Source organism: Schistocerca americana, chromosome X (genome assembly GCF_021461395.2).
Source record: "Schistocerca americana isolate TAMUIC-IGC-003095 chromosome X, iqSchAmer2.1, whole genome shotgun sequence".
Classification (NCBI taxonomy): Eukaryota; Metazoa; Arthropoda; class Insecta; order Orthoptera; family Acrididae; genus Schistocerca; species Schistocerca americana.
Window position 1 is genome coordinate 269742652 of NC_060130.1, and position 19377 is coordinate 269762028.

The 19377-nt window shown below is 35.1% G+C and overlaps 1 protein-coding gene across 7 annotated transcripts in view; it reads right to left on the reverse strand.

Moving 5' to 3' along the window:
• The window catches only part of LOC124556761 (nuclear factor 1 X-type), a 587449-nt gene that overhangs the window by 14841 nt on the left and 553231 nt on the right, over positions 1-19377 (reverse strand). For 6 of the 7 annotated variants that reach the window (XM_047130767.1, XM_047130763.1, XM_047130765.1 and 3 more), the window contains one exon: positions 9291-9523. In XM_047130767.1, the coding sequence (XP_046986723.1) occupies positions 9291-9523 (233 nt within the window). Of the gene's footprint in view, positions 1-9290; positions 9524-12701; positions 15722-19377 lie in introns of those variants that run through there. The other variant, XM_047130768.1, reaches the window with a different exon arrangement.

Below are 19377 nucleotides of genomic sequence, written 5' to 3' on the forward strand. Positions count from 1 at the left end.
ACACAGTGGTCCATAACAAAACTGTTTTATCATTTGATATTCTTCAAAATTGTAAAGTGTGTGGGTCACAGATTAATTCATATATTTTGAGCAGAAGACTCAATTAGTCTAATGTCTTAAAATATTTAGACTATATTACAATATAAAACGTCAAATTGGCAATAATGGTAGTCACGTTGCATACGTTTTTCTCTTGATTAATATTTAGGTCTTAAAGTTATTTCCATACTCCTTATCTCTGGTGACAACAGCGCAGACATACAAAAACATATGATTCATAGAGAATCAAACAAAGGAAAATTCTGGATGGAATGTAACAATATTATGAAAAGGATAGCTGCTACTTACCAATCAGTGGAGATGCCGAGTCACAGATAGGCACAGCAAAAAGACTGTTGCAAAATGAACTTTCATCAGCCAACATGGTGTTCTAAAACACACACACACACACACACACACACACACACACACACACACACACACACACACACACACACACTTATGCAAACAACACTCACACACATGACCACAGTCTGTGGCAGCTGCCAGAGACTGTGGTCATGTGTGTTTGAGTTGCACTTGTGTGTGTGTGTGTGTGTGTGTGTGTGTGTGTGTGTGTGTTTTGTCTATTTTCATGAAAGGGCTTGATGACTGAAAGCTCATTTTCTAACAGTCTTTTTGTTGTGCCTATATGTGACTCAGCATCTCTGCTGTATGGTGAGTAGCAACTATCCTTTTCATAATATTTTATGATTTATACAATATATTCAACTGATTGTAGTACATAATACAGGTAAAACAACGTTTCTCATTATTTACACATATACTCCTTTACAGCACAAAAGTCTTTTTCCAGTAAATAATCCTTTAGAAGCTTCTGTAATTTATTTTCACTCATGTTGTCCTGCAGACACTTAGGAAGATGCTTTACCGGTTGTACACTTGGGTATAAAGGACCTTTTTCAACAGCTCTCAGTCTGTGTGATACACTTCTCAGCTCACTTTTCTTCTTATGTCATCTGAACGAAGACTTGCATTCTTTTCTAGCATTCTCTTTTATTAATAAAATTATTGTTATTCATATGCATGTGGATGGAAATGTCAATATTTTTAGATAATGGAAGATGGTTCTGAATGAGTCAGGTTTTACCCAGGTGGTCCTAACGGCTTTCTCTGTGCTACAAAAATTCTTTTTGAATTATTGCTACTGTAGTTTCTCCAAACATTTATTCCATAATGTAAGTGTAGTTCAGAACAAGCATGGTACACTGCACACAGAATTTGTTTGTTACCATAATAAATACTACAGTGTATGGCAGACATTGTTTTTATGCCGTCTTCATTAGAGCTTATTGTCAAATGTTGTGCCCCAAAAAATTTATGGAGGTATCTTCTTCCAGTCTTGCTTCATCTATGAGTACATGTATGTGTTCTTCCTTTTCTAGTCATGAACATTGTCTTCTTTAAATTTATAATGAGGCTAAATCATTTTGTATGGGGCACAGTACTGTGTTATTTGTTGAAATAAAAACATCTTTTTCAAATATTTCCAGATTTTCTTCTACACTGACTAATGTAATATCACTGGCATACATTATTTTTTGATTCTTCTCTCTGACGTCAATACCATTCACAAATAAGTTGAACAAAATTGGACTAAGTAAAGATCCTTGATGTACACCATACATAATATCTTTGACCTCAGATCTGCATCCACTTTATGTAGTAACATACTGCTTTTTGCTACTAACATACAATTTTATCCATTGCATGGTTTGTCCATGCATACCATTGCTTTCAAGTTTTTTAATTAGTGCTGTGTAGGTGGTTGTGTCAAATGCTTGAGACAATCCAGAAGCATAGCAGTTAACAAGTTTCTTTTGTCCAATGCATCTGTAAAAGATTCTGGTAGGCTTGAGATAGTTGTTTCTGCAGATTTCCCTTTTTGGAAACCATGTTGTTCAGGAATCAGGATGTTTTTCTAGAAATAAAATCAACCTACTTTGCATAAATATCTCTAGTACTTTTTAGAAAATAGGGATTAAAGATAGTGGTCTGTAGTTATTTGTGTCATATTTGTCACCTTTCTTGTTTATTGGTAACACTTTGCTTATTTTTAATTTTTCTGGATACACTTCTCTGAGTGAGCAGTTTGCTATTTACAAAAAAGGTTCAATAATACTTTAATGTTAGGTTGATATAGCACCATCTCTGGCAGATTTCTTGTACTTTAGTTTCTGAATTGTTTTTAGGAGTTCTAGTTTTGTCACTGGTTCCAGAACACTGAGTCGGATGGTTGTCCAAGTGAACTAGGATTCTATGACCCATGATGGCTTCTTTCACACACTAAATTTTATTCAGCATCTATCAAACTGTCATTGAGTGTATACGAAATTTTTGTTCCATCTGTAATTTTGGTGTTCTCAATATCATCAGTTTACTAAAATTTCTGTTGGTGCCTATTTACACTTTTGACTACATATATCAGTGTTGATTTGGCCCCATGCTGTTTTACTTTTATGATCTGAATTTGCTATGTCTCTATTTATTGCTTCTCTTATAAATTTCCTGTACTTCTTCTGATACTGTTTAAATGCCTCCATCTTTCCTGTTTGTCTGAGTTCCTTCACTCTAGTCTTGAGTTCAATTATTTCTTTGGTAATAAATTGTGTATGGTGACCCTGCTTTTTCTGACAGGTTGTTTTGGGGAAGACTGCATGAAAATGATGCATTAGTTTGTTAAGAAATCATCATACTTCTAATTTGTGCCTTGTGTTTGCATTGTTTCAGTCAAATCTTCTATCCTCAGTGTTACTTCAAAAAGTTCATATTTTATAGACTGACAGTACTGATTTCCCTCCTGTCTTCTGTTTTAGAGCCCCATTTTGTAGATACAGCATATTAATGAATGATGATCAGAGACTGCTGTTTGCAGAAGTTTTGATTCACATGAGAAGGTACTTTTAGCAAATGAGGGCTGCATATATTGGCAGTAGATCACAAACTATGAAATTTCTTAAAGTTGCTGCTCTGTTTTCAACAGACTAAAATTAATTGCCTCCAGTGATTGGTGAGTGTAGTTAATTCTCAATATTACCATACGAAAGCGCTGGCAGGTCGATAGAAACACAAAGAGACACATACATACACACAAAATTCAAGCTTTCGCAACAAACTGTTGCCTCATCAGGAAAGAGGGAAGGAGAGGGAAAGCGAAAGGAAGTGGGTTTTAAGGGAGAGGGTAAGGAGTCATTCCAATCCCGGGAGTGGAAAGACTTACCTTAGGGGGAAAAAAGGACGGGTATACACTCGCACACACACATATCCATCCACACATATACAGACACAAGCGACCTGCCAGCGCTTTCGTATGGTAAGTCACATCATCTTTGTTTCTAAATATTCCCCGCGTGGAATGTTTCCCTCTATTATATTAATTCTCAATATTCTTAGAACAAATTATGATGAAAATAATTCTAAAACGTAGCAAGTTGATTTTACATCAGTAGTTGAAATTATTAATAAAAAATTATAAAACTGCATATACATATTTTAATTCATTATATTTCAGTTCACTGATTTCTATCTATAATGTGTTACATCTTTTTCTGCAACACAATACACATTCCATTAATATTGATTATTATTGCAATATGACTTTCAACATGAGAATTACTCACGTCTACATCTACATCTACATACATACTCCACAAGCTACCATATGATGTGTGACAGATAGTACCTCGTGTCACTACTAGTAATTTCTTTTCATGGACCACTTGCAAGTGGAGTGAGGCAAAAACAACTATATATATACCTCCTCATTCTATAGTCGGATTCAAATGCTGGTTCTCTAAATTTGATCAATAGTGTCTGTAACAAATCTAGCAGCCTGCCTCTGAACTGCTTCAGTGCCTTCCATTAGTTTGACCTGGTGGGGATCCCAGACACTCAAGCAGTACTCAAGACTAGGTTGCACTAGTGTTCTATACAAGGTCTCCTTTACAGTCGAAGCTCATTTTCCTAAAATTCTCCCAATAAAGCAAATCAGCCATTCACATTTCCTACTACTGTCCTTATGTGCTAGTTCCATTACACATCTTTGGCAACATATACCTGCAATATACTGGCAGTCACCAGTTTATGACTTGTTTCTTAGGACAATGATAACACAAAACAACCTTAAGAGGTGCATTCAAGTTATGACACCTCCTTTTTTACCCTCAGGACTGGAAGCACACAGAAACAAGAGGTTTGCTTTAAAATGTGTGTGAACTTGTTGTGAATGTGTGGCAGAGCACAGCACACAGAACTTTATTTTCAGTGGCAAGATTGACTACTGTAAAATGGTGATGTTTTCATTTTCCGCATTTGCATGGTGTGACACCAATGAGAAATTCATTTCTAGATGAGTGATACATGCATGGCTGTGTCTAATGTGTGTTCATAGGTGTTACAGCTAAAAGAAGCTAGAATATTGTGGGATAACAAATCAAGACAATCTCGGTCTAGCACCAGCCTGTCTGATAACATGATAGGGTGAGTGGAAAAAGTTGTTTTGGAGGATCATTAGATGAATGTGGAATGAATAGCCTCCAAAGTTGGCATTTTTATGGAATCTGGACACACAATATTGCATGAAGACCTAAAAATGGGAAAAGAGCCCCACAGGTGGATACCATGATGCTGATGGATGATCACCAGGCACCAGGCTGTGCATGTGGCATGCTGCTAGGCAATACATGTTGTCTTCTTTGTTTCCTGGCCTCTTTTTTTCTGGAGTCACATCATACAAGTCATATATGTTAAATACAATCTTCTGCAAGTGTAATGAAGTCTAATTTTAACAAAATGCATTTCACTTTTCTTTTAAAGAATCTACGGTGGTCACTGTAACAATATAGTTTTTCTTATAATTCTGGTTTGTTAGGAGCATGAAGAGTTCTCATGCCATAGCTTACTACTATAAACAGTATTAATAATTATCATTACTCATGTTTTTGTTTTGTTTCTTATGCCATTCTTCATAGTCTTCTGCATATATGTGGTCGATTTTAGCATGCAGAACTTTTCACTAACGCTAACTATATTCCCATTTTTGTGTTGTGAAGAACCACTGCCATCTCACCATTTTGTGCACTTTGTTTTGATGTTTGGAATGCGTTTGTATTTTGTTTAGTTTTAGTGGTAACAAAAGTGTCTGCTGTTTCTCTCAGTGTGATAGAGGGTGTTGATATAGCCTTGTTTATATGATACTGTTTTGTGGTAACTAGGGGGGTTAATCTTTATCTACTACATGTTTTATTATTTTGAATAACGTTTGGTTACTGATGTTTGTTTGGTCATTTATTACATGTTTCTTTTCTGTTATTGCCTTTTTGGATTTGGAAATTCTCTTGTTGAGTTTGGAGATGTTTCTTATTTCTGTATCTGACTATTTTCTTGTCTAAAATGGCAAATGGAAAAATTTCAGCAGTCAAAATTTCTAGTTTTATTTCACTTTTTCTACCAGTTTTAGCATTATATTATGCCATCTTCAGACTCCCTATCCAATGTGTAGGAAGAATCCTACATTTTATACAATTAAAATAGGGGTCAGCATACAGCTGGTGGTATTCATATATTTCTTTTAACAAAGTAATCCCTTCGATCATCATCTGCTGGCAAGCTAATGTGCAAACTTCGTTTTTGTAAATTATTGTTTCACTATGCTACAGGTGCGTGATGTAGAGTGGGCAGTCTGTGGGCGATGATTGAATGGATCGCATTGTTAAAAGATGTCTACAGATACAGACTTTATGCTGGCCTCTATTTTGATTTTAAAAGAGGTGGGATTCTTCCTACACATTGGTGTGGGGGTCTGAAGATAGCGTAATGTAACTGTGAAACTGGTGACAAATGTAAACAAACATAAAGTAAGACAGAAAATTTAGACAGATGAAGGTGTTTTGATTTGACATTTTATATTGAATAGCCAAGGTCCTGCAACCGTCCAGTATAAAGGTAGACTTACAGAGATTTTCATGTCTGTTTCTGTTGTGGTAGGGTGGTGTTTTTCTTGTCAGATGTGTTCTGCAAATGTTGAATGCCCGGTGCCATATATCCAAGCTATTTTATGTTTTTTATGCCAATACCTTATTACAATCAGCAGACCTGCAGAACTTTTGAAATAAGGTATAAAGAACATAAAAGAGCATGGAAATATGGCACCAGTCAACGTAATACTGCAGTTTCTTCATAACAACAACTTCGAAGCGATTTCTCATTTTCCTTGCTCACCTGGCCTGGCAACTAGTGACTTTTGGCTGATTCAAATGATGAAAGACACTCTCTATGGTTGTACATTCACTAGCCATGCTCCTATTGCATCAGTGATTTTCCAGAGGTCAAACCAGACTCCTAAGGAAGCGTTTGTAGTCACATGGAAAAATTGCATTGATGTTGTGAAAAATGTATATAGCTGCAGGAAAATTATGTCGAGAAGTCACAAATGCTTCACCTTTTCCGCATGATTAGTTTGTGAGAAAAAAAAATCAGAGGTGTTATAACTTGAACAAACTTCATAGCTGATGTCACTACTTGTCCATCAAGTAGCTCCTCAATTGGCCTCACATGAGCTGAGTGCATCCCGCTTGCCACCAGCATTTGGCAGGCCCACACGGTGACCCATCCAAGTGCTAGCCAAGCACGACAGCACTTAACTTTGGTGATGAGATGGGAACCAGTGTTACCACTGTGGCAAGGCTGTTGGAATTATAACTTGAAAGCACTTCATTTATCTTTCAAATACCCAGATGATAACAACAGACCCTTACAAAAACCTTCTGAAATGAGCGAAGGAATAACTTACAACTGCCTCATTTAATGTCTTATTTTTAGACCAAACGGAAATGAGATAGAGCACTGCTGACAGCTACCTTCATATATTCACCATGGGTTTGCAGTTATTCCTCAGTATTTCTTCAAAATGAAAAATGTTATCTGATCATGTTTTTTAATAGGGATAAAGAACTAGTAGGCTCTTACAAAGCTACGTTTAAAAACCATAGACTGGAAAATTCTGGTAGAATGTGAATAATCTACAAATAAAGAAGTTGTTGTTGTTGTGGTCTTCAGTCCTGAGACTGGTTTGATGCAGCTCTCCATGCTACTCTATCCTGCGCAAGCTTCTTCATCTCCCAGTACCTACTGCAACCTACATCCTTCTGAATCTGGTTGGTGTATTCATCTCTTGGTCTCCCTCTACGATTTTTACCCTCCACGCTGCCCTCCAATACTAAATTGGTAATCCCTTGATGCCTCAGAACATGTCCTACCAACTGATCCCTTCTTCTTGTCAAGTTGTGCCACAAACTTCTCTTCTCCCCAATCCTATTCAACACCTCCTCATTAGTTACGTGATCAACCCATCTAATCTTCAGCATTCTTCTGTAGCACCACATTTCAAAAGCTTCTATTCTCTTCTTGTCTAAACTATTTATCATCCATGTTTCACTTCCATACATGGATACACTCCATACAAATACTTTCAGAAACGACTTCCTGACACTTAAGTCTATACTCGATGTTAACAAATTTCTGTTCTTCAGAAACGCTTTCCTTGCCATTGCCAGTCTACATTTTATATCCTCTCTACTTCGACCATCATCAGTTATTTTGCTCCCCAAATAGCAAAACTCCTTTACTACTTTAAGTGTCTCATTTCCTAATCTAATACCCTCAACATCACCCGACTTAATTTGACTGCATTCCATTATCCTCGTTTTGCTTTTGTTGATGTTCATCTTATATCCTCCCTTCAAGACACTATCCATTCTGCTCAACTGCACTTCCAAGTCCTTGCTGTCTCTGACAGAATTACAATGTCATCGGCGAACCTCAAAGTTTTTATTTCTTCTCCATGGATTTTAATACCTACTCCAAATTTTTCTTTTGTTTCCTTCACTGATCGCTCAATATACAGATTGAATAACATCGGGGAGAGACTACAACCCTGTCTCACTCCCTTCCCAACCACTGCTTCCCTTTCATGCCCCTCGACTTCTATAACTGCCATCTGGTTTCTGTACAAATTGTAAATAGCCTTTTGCTCCCTGTATTTTACCCCTGCCACCTTCAGAATTTGAAAGAGAGTATTCCAATTATCATTGTCAAAAGCTTTCTCTAAGTCTACAAATGCTAGAAACATAGGTTTGCCTTTCCTTAATCTAGCTTCTAAGATAAGCTGTACAGTCAGTATTGCCTTACGTGTTCCCATATTCCTACGGAATCCAAACTGATCTTCCCCAAGGTCGGCTTCTACTAGTTTTTCCATTCGTCTGTAAAGAATTTGCGTTAGTATTTTGCAGCCGTGACTTATTAAACCGATAGTTCGGTAATTTTCACATCTGTCAACACATGCTTTCTTTGGGATTGGAATTATTATATTCTTCTTGAAGTCTGATGGTATTTCACCTGTCTCATACATCTTGCTCACCAGATGGTAGAGTTCTGTCAGAACTTGCTCTCCCAAGGCCATCAGTAGTTCTAATGGAATGTTGTCTACTCCCGGGGCCTTGTTTCGACTCAGGAAGTTATTTCTCAGTATTTCTTCAAAATGAAAAATGTTATTTGATCATGTTTTTTAATAGGGATAAAGAACTAGTAGGCTCTTACAAAGCTACATTTAAAAACCATAGACTGGAAAATTCTGGTAGAATGTGAATAATCTACAAATAAAGAAGACCACACACACACACAACTGCAGTCTGGCAGCTGAAGCCACACTCTTTCCATTGAAAGCTGAGTGTCTGCTCATTATACAATACCATCCAGTATTGTAGGTTTGAATTACCTTCCCCCATCAGGGTTATGAATATCTCTTGTCAGTACTGACATGAGAAATATCCACTCCACTGTCATTTCCAGCACCTATCAGCCATCGACCTAGAGGTTGTCAACAGTTCATGCAACACTATGCTGACTAAACTTAATGAAGGTCACAATAGCCACCTCAGCTGCCAACTCTGTCCATCACATAGATTCCAAGAGACTACTAATTTGCAAATTAGTGTGTTTTTGTTGTTTAAAACTTTGATGTTCATGATAAACTAAGCAGCACATCTTGACTGGAGGAATTTTTCATTTGTATTTCTTTTCATCTGAGTACTAAATTTATGACATATTGTATAAAATACTGAGCTTATTCTCATTAATGATGCTACACCATATTTGCTAGTAGTATGGATATATGCAAAAATACAACTAAACTCAGAGACTGTTTCGGGTGTAGAAATTTAACTGTAACTAACCTGTCCTGGTTGGGTGTGAATGTGAGTGAATGCATATTCACGGCTGACCGAAAATGGACTGCTGACAACAGTGCGGCTTGTGGGGACCACATCAACTGCTGCTGAGCTGACAGGAGGTGATGGACTCAGTGCATTTCCCTGGACTGGTGTGCGGCCATCTCTTGGAGAACCTTCTGCTATTGGTGGGGTCCCAGACGATGGTGGGGAGCTCGCTGAAGTCACTGTCAGCTCACCTGGAGGCATCACATCTCCATACACTCAAAAATGTTATCAGATAATATATTTTGATGATAAAGTAAGAGAATTAATTTAAAATGGACAGTGACTGGTCTTCTTTTAGAAACCCATTGTATTGAAGAAAGTGTTATTACACTAACACTAATAGATACTATGAACCTCTTCTTCGACTTTCCTTAATTTATTTTGAAAAAATAGACAAGCAATGATTTGGTCTTCTCTTTCAAATCCTGTATGGCTCGGATGTTAATAGTTAGGCTAGTAGCAGCACTTACTCACAAGTGCAATATCTTTGGAAGGCATTCAGTTATTATCAAAAATTGCAATTTAGAGGTACTGAAGAGATAATATTTATCTGAAGGATAATAGTTATGAGTGAGCAAGAGCAGTTTATTGTGCCACAACCTGGCACTGAATTAGACTGAGATATTTACCAATATGTAAATTTTCTGGCTAACGATACTTCAGTAAATCACAATAGGTGACTTTAGGATAACTCCAACACTACACTTTTTCAAAGTGTGTATTGAGTTAAATCAAATGGGCTTAAAAATAAGACAAATGTAATTCAGTTAAGCACAATGAATAGTCCTCATTAGTCACTTTATATCAGAGTTAATATTTTTCCTTCTCATTTGCCAATACAACACACAACACAGTGGCTGATAAAAGGAAATTACAAAATAAATGGGAAATGTTGTGCAATGATAGCAGCTATTTTGCTGTAGTCTTTATCACAGATATACACAATAACAGATTTTACTACCTGTAAGAACTTATAAATAGTTCGGAATACAAACTGTATGTTGTAAAGGCTATAAATTTCTTTGGTACATCTTCCTAATTAAAATATTTCACATTTTATTGCAAGCTGTAAATACTATGTAACATTGACATTTTCCTTATCACTCCAGCTGTTGATATATGCAGACTTTCCTGAATTATAATGTGCACTGCAGACCACTCTCACCAGATTACTACACGCTGACACTAAAAATATTTATTTAAAAACATTTGTGAAGAGCATGGAACAGCCTGAAGACATTTTTCTCATGAACCAACATCCTCTACTCTTTGAAATGGTATCTGCAGCTCTGAATGTGATGGTTTCTCTAATCCAGAAACAAATATGTTTCAGATAACCAACATTCCATTCAGAGTGGTGCACATAAATTAGAAAGAAGTGGCATATTATGATGATAAATATTCTAACAAGAATTTGCAGACACAAGTAAGACGGTGTCTGTAAGGATGGAAAGAGGCTAGATAAATTGAAAAATCAGGTTTTATAAAATTAGGTAAATAACTGCTTTAAGGAAAGGTATGAAGTAGTGTATAGTATGGATGTTGCCTAAGATTTAGATTACATTGTCTACAGCAAAACTTTTTTGGTTAAAATGTTTGATAATTAGATAAAACCATGTTTATTTGCCAGTGGTTGTTTGGATTCATATCATCATATTTTGTTCTTGAGAACATCAGCTCTATAAATCAGCAGTAATAGAAGTTAGAGTAATGAGGGTTCAAGAAAGCTACATATATTTCCATATAAATGACCACTAAGAGGTCACAAAAGAGAGAAACAGAGTGTTACAGTTACAATTAGGGATACAATCTTCAAAACAATGATAGAGCACTATATGACACAGAAAAATATTAATGGGTTTATTCTATAGCCACAAAAGTTATCCTTCTTCATGGCATTCATACAGTATCTATATTATACAGAAAGCCCTTCAAAATTGGAGAAGCAGAAACTAAATTTTCTGTTTCATGTCAATAACTAATTATTAATACATTTTTAAATACAGGTAAGTGTTGAAAATCAAAGTAAAATAATTTTATGTTGTCACTATTTGGAATAACTAGCTAAAGTACAGACACTGAGACAGAAAACATCAGTACCTATTTGCATAAAAATAGGTTCACCAGCAATTAAAATGGAAACACAGAAGTGGAAAAGTTACAAATGCAGAGGGGGTAGGGTTCCCTCACATTAAAGTATCAAAAATGAACAGCAGAGAGTGAAATGACTTATTAACCTGCACCTATACCTTCAAAGGAAGTTGAATATTTCGCCGAAAGCACTATGCACTGAAAAGGTGCGCAGCTACTGAAATATATAATTCAGGAGGAGCTGAAAACATGTCTCCTCATTAGAAGCACTTTACTTACAGTTTCCAGGATGGAGCAACTTATCTTGGTTACAGGCTACAGCTGTTCAATAAATGTGTTACTAATGACAGACATGTGATTAAGGGAAATGTCAGTAACCATAACTTACAAGAAAAAGTGCAGAAATAATGCACTGTTATTAGTCATTACTAATATGCACAGTTAAAACAGTTCATTGTGCTATAGGAGTAATGTTTGTGGCAGAAAAAACAGCAGCTGATACACCTACATCTAATGTTCTACTAATTGATATCACAGTAATGATGAAAGTCCTGCATATTTTTTGCAATTGAAATGAAAGTAGGATCAAGAAATAGCCATATTGATAGTCATGGTACCACTTTAAATATATATATAAATTTATAACATATCATGGAATGCACAAATCTCAATGAAACGAAACCAATCAATGCTCTTTAATGCAAGGTGTATGATGTATAGAGTGTAAATCTACTGAACACATTCACTATAAAATTTTGTATATACATATAGAAAAAGATGTTAAAAAGTGGAATGAACCTGATGAAATACATTACATTTAATTTTTAGTTACATATGGTGTCTTATTGGGTATGTGTTAAATGCAGGGACATAAATAATTTTAAAACCATTATTAGTAGCTAAATATTTATTAAAAATATAATTTGAGCAATTTATTTTGTTTATTTGTTCCATAACATGTCCTTTAAGTGTACTATTTTTAAGCTAATTTAGTTTGTCACCTAATGTTAAACAATACAGTGCCACTTCCGGACATTTATGCGCTGCAGAAAATAAAAAACTGAATAAGCTCATAATAAACTGATTAAAAATTAGGATTTTATATAAGAAAAGTGTTAATTCTGAATGAAATGGGTTTGGGAAGGGGACTCACAAAACAGAATTTGTCAGATTTCTGGCTACAGAACCTTGAAACATGGAACAAGACTGGATTAATAAAGGAAAAAAAACTATGATTTTTAAATATATGGATATATTTCATCACAAAATTTACACAGCATTACATAACATATAGATATACATATACATTAAAGGTGAACTAAGATAATTATCCAGTGCAAAAATGTACTACAAATGTATAGAGTACAAAATCACATACAGTTAGTTGGTTAGTTAGTTAGTACCACAGTAACTGAATATGAAAATCTTTATATTTCAGCTCAGAAACATTTTCATAGCAGGATCATTCTTTCACAATGATCACAAACTGCACATTAAAACTGTTGCAAGACTGCTGATAACATTTGAACTAAGATGAAAATTTTCGTCTTCAGCTACTTTCCATACAGCGGAAATTCACTGTTTTGAGGTTCTTATTAACATAATATGATACTCACAACTGTATCACCACTTCTTCTATAATTTTCACTGTGTTCATATTTCAACATATGATTTATTATTAGGCTTGTTGTCAATATTTCCATTTCATGAAGGCCTATTTACAGTGTAAGTTTTATCATTGTTGTTGTAAATACGTAGATAACTTCAGGTCAGCAGTTATCTTAAAAGTTTGTTTTGTATTTCATTTCTGGGTAGCCTGTATTATATTTCTCTATTAATGTTATTGTGATAATTTTCTTGGGAAGCTAATGTCTTCAGTAAATCAGTCATTCCAAGTTACCTATAATGGCTATATTAATTTCGAGCATAGACCTACTCAGACATAACATTAGGGGAACGACCATCATTTTCTCTGTGCATGCTGTAGGTTTGGATGTAATGGAGGATTATTATTTGTGAAAAGTTTGGTTACAGCCTAACTGATCTCTTCTATTTCATATTTCATAGTTCTGTTTCTGTTTCATAGTTATATTTCACATTTAAGGTTTCCATATGTAATACGTTATCCATAATGGTTATGTTAAGATTATATATAAAACTAGTCAAACTTAGGAGTATGGGGATATGTTGAAGGTTTGGATATATTGGAGGATTATACGGTAATTTCTGACAGGCTTGATTACAGTATTGTTCATTTGTTTTATAATAATACAAGTTCTTGTTTGTAAAATGAACATCTGCAAGACCAACAAAGTCTATTATACAATATAATTGGAAGAAATTGTATATACAATTGCAAAAGTGGACCCTATTACTTTTGTTTGAAAATATTGAAAAGAGGACAGTTAGATACCATGAGTACATGGGGGAAAAATAAAGTAATTTATGAAATACTACAGCTCCACAGTTTGGTGGAAAACAAATTAAATAAATCTCTTTTCAGTTAAGCTTTTAATTGAATTAATATTTTAAAATATGCAAGGATTTTTGCACAAAGCAAAAACATAATAACAACAGATGAATGAACTCATTAAAACTGAAACAATGACTTATATGGTCAAATCTTGATAACAGTACAAAAACTGCCAATAAAACACAATACTGCACAGCTACATTGAATACACATTCTGGAAAGTAAATAAATATCACAGTTTTTTTCAATTTGACTCTGTAAATACAGCAGAAGAAAAACTGACAGATACTAATATATCGGGAAAACTGTGGACATGGCAGATTGATGACATGGGCAGTAATGGTTTGCTAATGTGAGCCAAGAGTAGAGTTTTAGTCAGAAAGACAATGAGGAGCACTTAAGTACACAACAAATGAGAAAGATTATATGGACTGTGTATAATCAGACCCATCTTATGAATTAAAAATCCAAGACATTTTTTGAACTTTGGGTACTATTAAATTGTAGTTATATGCAACTGTTGTAAAAAGTAATCACAGTTTACTATCTCTAACCTGTCTGAATTACACCTAGGAGGTGCACATTGCCTTTAAAGTGTGTATTTATGTTCAATCAAGTCCCCACAGTGTAGCATTAAGCTTACAATGGCAGTGACAGAGCAGCAGCTGTGTTATTCCCTCAATTAACACTACATTTTGTTTCATTGCTTAAAGTAACAAACATATTAAGAAGATTGTGATATGGTGGATTGTTTGCTGTTTAAGATAGCAAATATACAAGTGTATAATGGGCTTATGGGTAGAAGACCCAATATTTGTTTTATATGTTTTTATGGTATAATTATGATTTTTTCTGCAGTTTTCCAAAACCATTATTGAAGTGTTGTAGGACTGCTAATGATGCCCAGACCAGGGCAAATAAATATTCCATAAGTGAACTGAAATACATTTTCACTACTTCGTTCTGAAATAGCCAAAAAATCATTATCTGTTATTAAATGAAACAGGTATGTTGCATCCAGATGCTAGGTTATGGTGCAAATATTCTGAATAGCACACCTTCATTTATTTAATCTATGGGAATTCTATGGCCTTTATTCACTGCATGTGCATGAAATGTGTGGTTTCTATTCAAAATACATACACACAGTAATTCCATTTATTTCTAATCTGGGGTGCAAATGTCACCCATCACATATATTATTACTCCATGCAAGGGTCCTGCACATTCCTTGATTATAACTTGATCAAAAATGTGTTGTTTCACACTTCTCTAAGCTGTTTCCTGGTTGTTTTATGCCGGAGAATTACACAAAAGTCTGTAACTACTTTTGCACCAGTACTGATATTTGCAGTCTGAAATCACATTTAGGAATATGTATACATGAATGAAAAGAATAAATTAACTGGCATATGTGTAGTGTGTAGAACACTATTCAACTGAATTTAAGTAACATGTTGACTCATTATTCACAGTATTAAGTCCCAATCTTTTAGCTGGTGAAGTTGATTATGATTTATAGTGGAGAGATTCCAGAATATATGAAATGTACATGATATATTCATTATAGTCAGCTTTTATATAATATTGCTCTTTGACTTGAGAATTTGTCAACAATGTCTGCCCACAAGTTGTTTCACTAAACCAGAGGGCTCTTGGTATTCATTAGTCCTTGGTGCGCTATGAGTATTAACTTTCCCTGTCACTTCATTTGAAATGGTGCCTCAGATAAAAAATATATCATTTAGGTCTGTCTCATGGTTTCTTTAAATCACATCCCTCATGTCTTGATTACAGGTGTCTAAGTTTTGTCAATTCATTCCACCTGAAAAATTCATGGAAAGAGTAAAAGAAAATTAAAATGACATTTCTTGCAAAAATTTCTAGTAGGTACATTATGTTTTAAAATTCTAGAGAAAATGATTCTCTTCATAACTTTAATATAACGCATAAAATAATAAACAAAACATTAGTGACTCTTAAACTCTCAGGATACATTAAAATTTTATACAGAAAAAAAAGTATTAGGTAGAAGATACTTCTGAAATACTGGATATATTTCACAGAATAAATCAGCACAATGGTTTCAAATGTATAAAACTGCAAAACTGATTTCAGAAAAGCTACAATGTATAACAAATGAATTTAGCTGATTAATGACCTGACAAAATTGTATCACTGCATGAAAACAAAATTATATCACTGCATGAAAGAAGTTATAAGAATGTATTCTCAGGTAGGTAATTTAACTAAGTAGTCTTCAATTCTGGATTTCGTTTAGAGAGAAAATGTTGTCCAACAGCAAGCAACTTGTTGCAAAACTATAATATTTTTAATGGTTTCTACAGTAAAGAAATTCACATAGATAAAAAAGTGTTAGAATTTTTTTTTTAAAAGGGCTGTTTCTACATTTCTCAGAGGGATTCAATGCAGTTCTACTGATATCCTGCTATGTCACTATTGACACATTTTCTTATAAAGTAATCAAAAGAGCAATATATAAAAGATGAGCTGATTTTCTGAACAAAAATAAAATAATCACTAATTATCAGAATGGGTTTAGGAAGAACAGATCAACAGAACCAGCAGTCTTTCATTTCATGAGAGTGGTCCTAACTGCGTCGGATGCAAATTCTTATATTTATACAAGGTATTTGATCTAATCAGGCATAACTTACTGCTTATGAAACTACATTGAAATGTGGTCTGGGGATTAACCTACAATTTGTTCTACTCCTATCTCTCCTAGAAACAGAGAATACAAAGACACGGAATACCTTTCAAGTACAAAAATTTAGATATGGGAGTGCCCAGGGTTCTGAGTTAAGTCCTCTTTTATTCCTGGTATATATCAGTGATTTATCAAGCCACTTGATCAGAGCAAATGCATTTTTATTTGCCAATGACAACATTATTTTAATGGAAGGACGCACCAAGGACGACATTCAGCAGAAAGTCTCTATGACAGTAAATGAGGCCAGAGAGTGCTTTGGAGATAATACGTTGGATGTAAATAAGTAAAAATGGTATAGATGAATTTCAGTAATAACAGAGTTTAAGTTAAAAGCATCATGAGAGTTCAGTTAGAGAATTGCAATATTACACAAGTTGCACATGCCAAATTTTTTGGCAATTGGATGGATGAACACTTGAGATAGAAAATCATCTAGAATTTTGGAATAAAACAGCTATGTAAATGATGAAGTGTACTAAGAATGCTACGGGACAATTGTAGCACTGAGCTTTGTTGTGAGCCTATTACACATATATGAACAGCTTGTTTAGATAGGGTGTGATCTTCTGTGGAAACAAAGGTACAGCAAAACGTATTTTCAAACTTAAAAGTGACAAAGCCATTTCCAATATTCTACTTCAGCCATTGCCATATCATAGCAAAAGGCCAGCTTGGGTGGGCCCATTGGTTGGAGTATTTCACACATACAACCCCCCCCCCCCCCCCCTGTCCCCCAGTGAACCCTGCTGTCTCTCCCTTCCTTGCCCTCATGGCTGCTCATCTACACAATGTTCAGGGGCTGCTGGCTTGGACCTATAGCCAGAGTCGTATTAAGGAGATGCTATGCCCCTTGCAGAACTGCCTAAGCTGCCCCCCCTCCTCCCCACCCCAGAAAAACTATCTTTTTTCTACACAGATATAGGAAATTTCATAATTTGTAATGTAGGTTTCATAAAAATGAAGTGTTATTGAAAAATGTTATTTGAATGAGCTATATGGGTGAAAAATTATACACACAACAAATTGTATGTACCACTGTAGATATAAACTACAAATTTTACAACATTTCCTAAAGGATTGAAAGTAAAACAAAATCTATGTTTATTGTTTGCGGCGGCTACTGTACAATGATTTTATCATGATGTACAATGAAGAACGAAACTGTTAACAACATATGAGTCATTAACAGGAACTAAAAAAAAAAAACACAAAAAGGGCTATATTTAACTGTTGAGAACACCTTCATTTCCAGGAATTGTGTTCTTACTGTAATTTTACTGTCCATTTCCTCACTTTGAGCACAGCAAATGCACTGATATGTCACTGAAGTCAAATTTAGGGACAGTGTTGTATTCCATCAACAAGAAAGCTGAACTTGACAGTCTGTCTCTAGATCTACATCCTCATCTACATAGATACTCTGCATTCCACCATACAGTGCATGGCAGAGGGTACAATGTACCACTATGAGTGAATTCCTTTCCAATTCCACTTACAAATAGAGCGAGGAAAAAAAGACTTCTATATGCCTCCATATGAGCCCTAATTTCTCGAATCTTATCTTTGTGATCCTTATGTGCAATCTATGTTGGCAGCAACGGAATTGTTCAGCAGTCAGCTTCAAATGCTGGCTCTGCAATTTTTCTCAATAGCATTTCTCAAAAAGAACACTGTATTCCCATCAGGGATACCCATTTGAATTCCTGTAGCACCTCCGTAATACTTCCATGTTGTTCAAACCTACTGGTAACAAATCTAGCTGCCCACCTCTGAATTGCTCCAATGTCTTCCTTCAATTTGACCCAGTAGGGATCCCAAACACTTCAGCAGTACTCAAGAATAGGTCACACCAGTGTCCTATATGCAGTCTCCATTACAGGTAAACCATTCTTTCCTAAAATTCTCCCAATAAACCGAAGTTGACCATTTGCCTTTAATACCACAGTTCTCACATTCTCATTCCATTTCATATCGCTTTGCAACATTACATAGACATATTTAAATGACTTGATTGTGTCAAGCAGGAAATTAGTAATACTGTAACTAAACATTAAAGGATTGTTCTTCCTACTCAATCACATTAACTTGGATTTTTCCACATTTAGAGCTAGCTGCCATTTATCACACCAACTACAAATTTTGTCTAAGCAGTCTTGGACCTTTCTACAGTCACTCAACTTTGACACCTTACCTTCCACCACAGTAACATCAGCAAACAACCACAGACTGCTGCCAACCCTGTTGCCAAATCATTTATGTATGTAGAGAACAACATAAACTCTACTGTAAGTAGTTTATCATCACATTTAATTTGCCAAAACTGTATTGAAATTGTCATAAACATCCTCAAAGCTATTTTAATGCATGGATAAGCATATCATAATCCATACATCGAAAACAAATTCAAAATATCCACATGGAAATCTGTGTCATTGTTCTTCATCAGCTCTTGCTACTGAAATTTGAAGGCAGCTACTTCATTAACCCGCTCTGCTATATCAATAGTTCTGTTATATTTGGCACATATTCTTTTGGCTACATATTTTTCAAAATGACATATGTAGCTCTCATTTAATGCTTTCCTGGCAGGTAATTTAAATGAGATGAAATGGTGTGTTATACATGAGATCTATTTCCCATTCTCTTAATATTCTATCCTTGAAGCAGTCTAGCTTAAACAGATCAACTCCAGTCGTCAGTTGGCAGAAATCGGTATGAATAGGAAGTCTTTGGTCAAACAGCATATT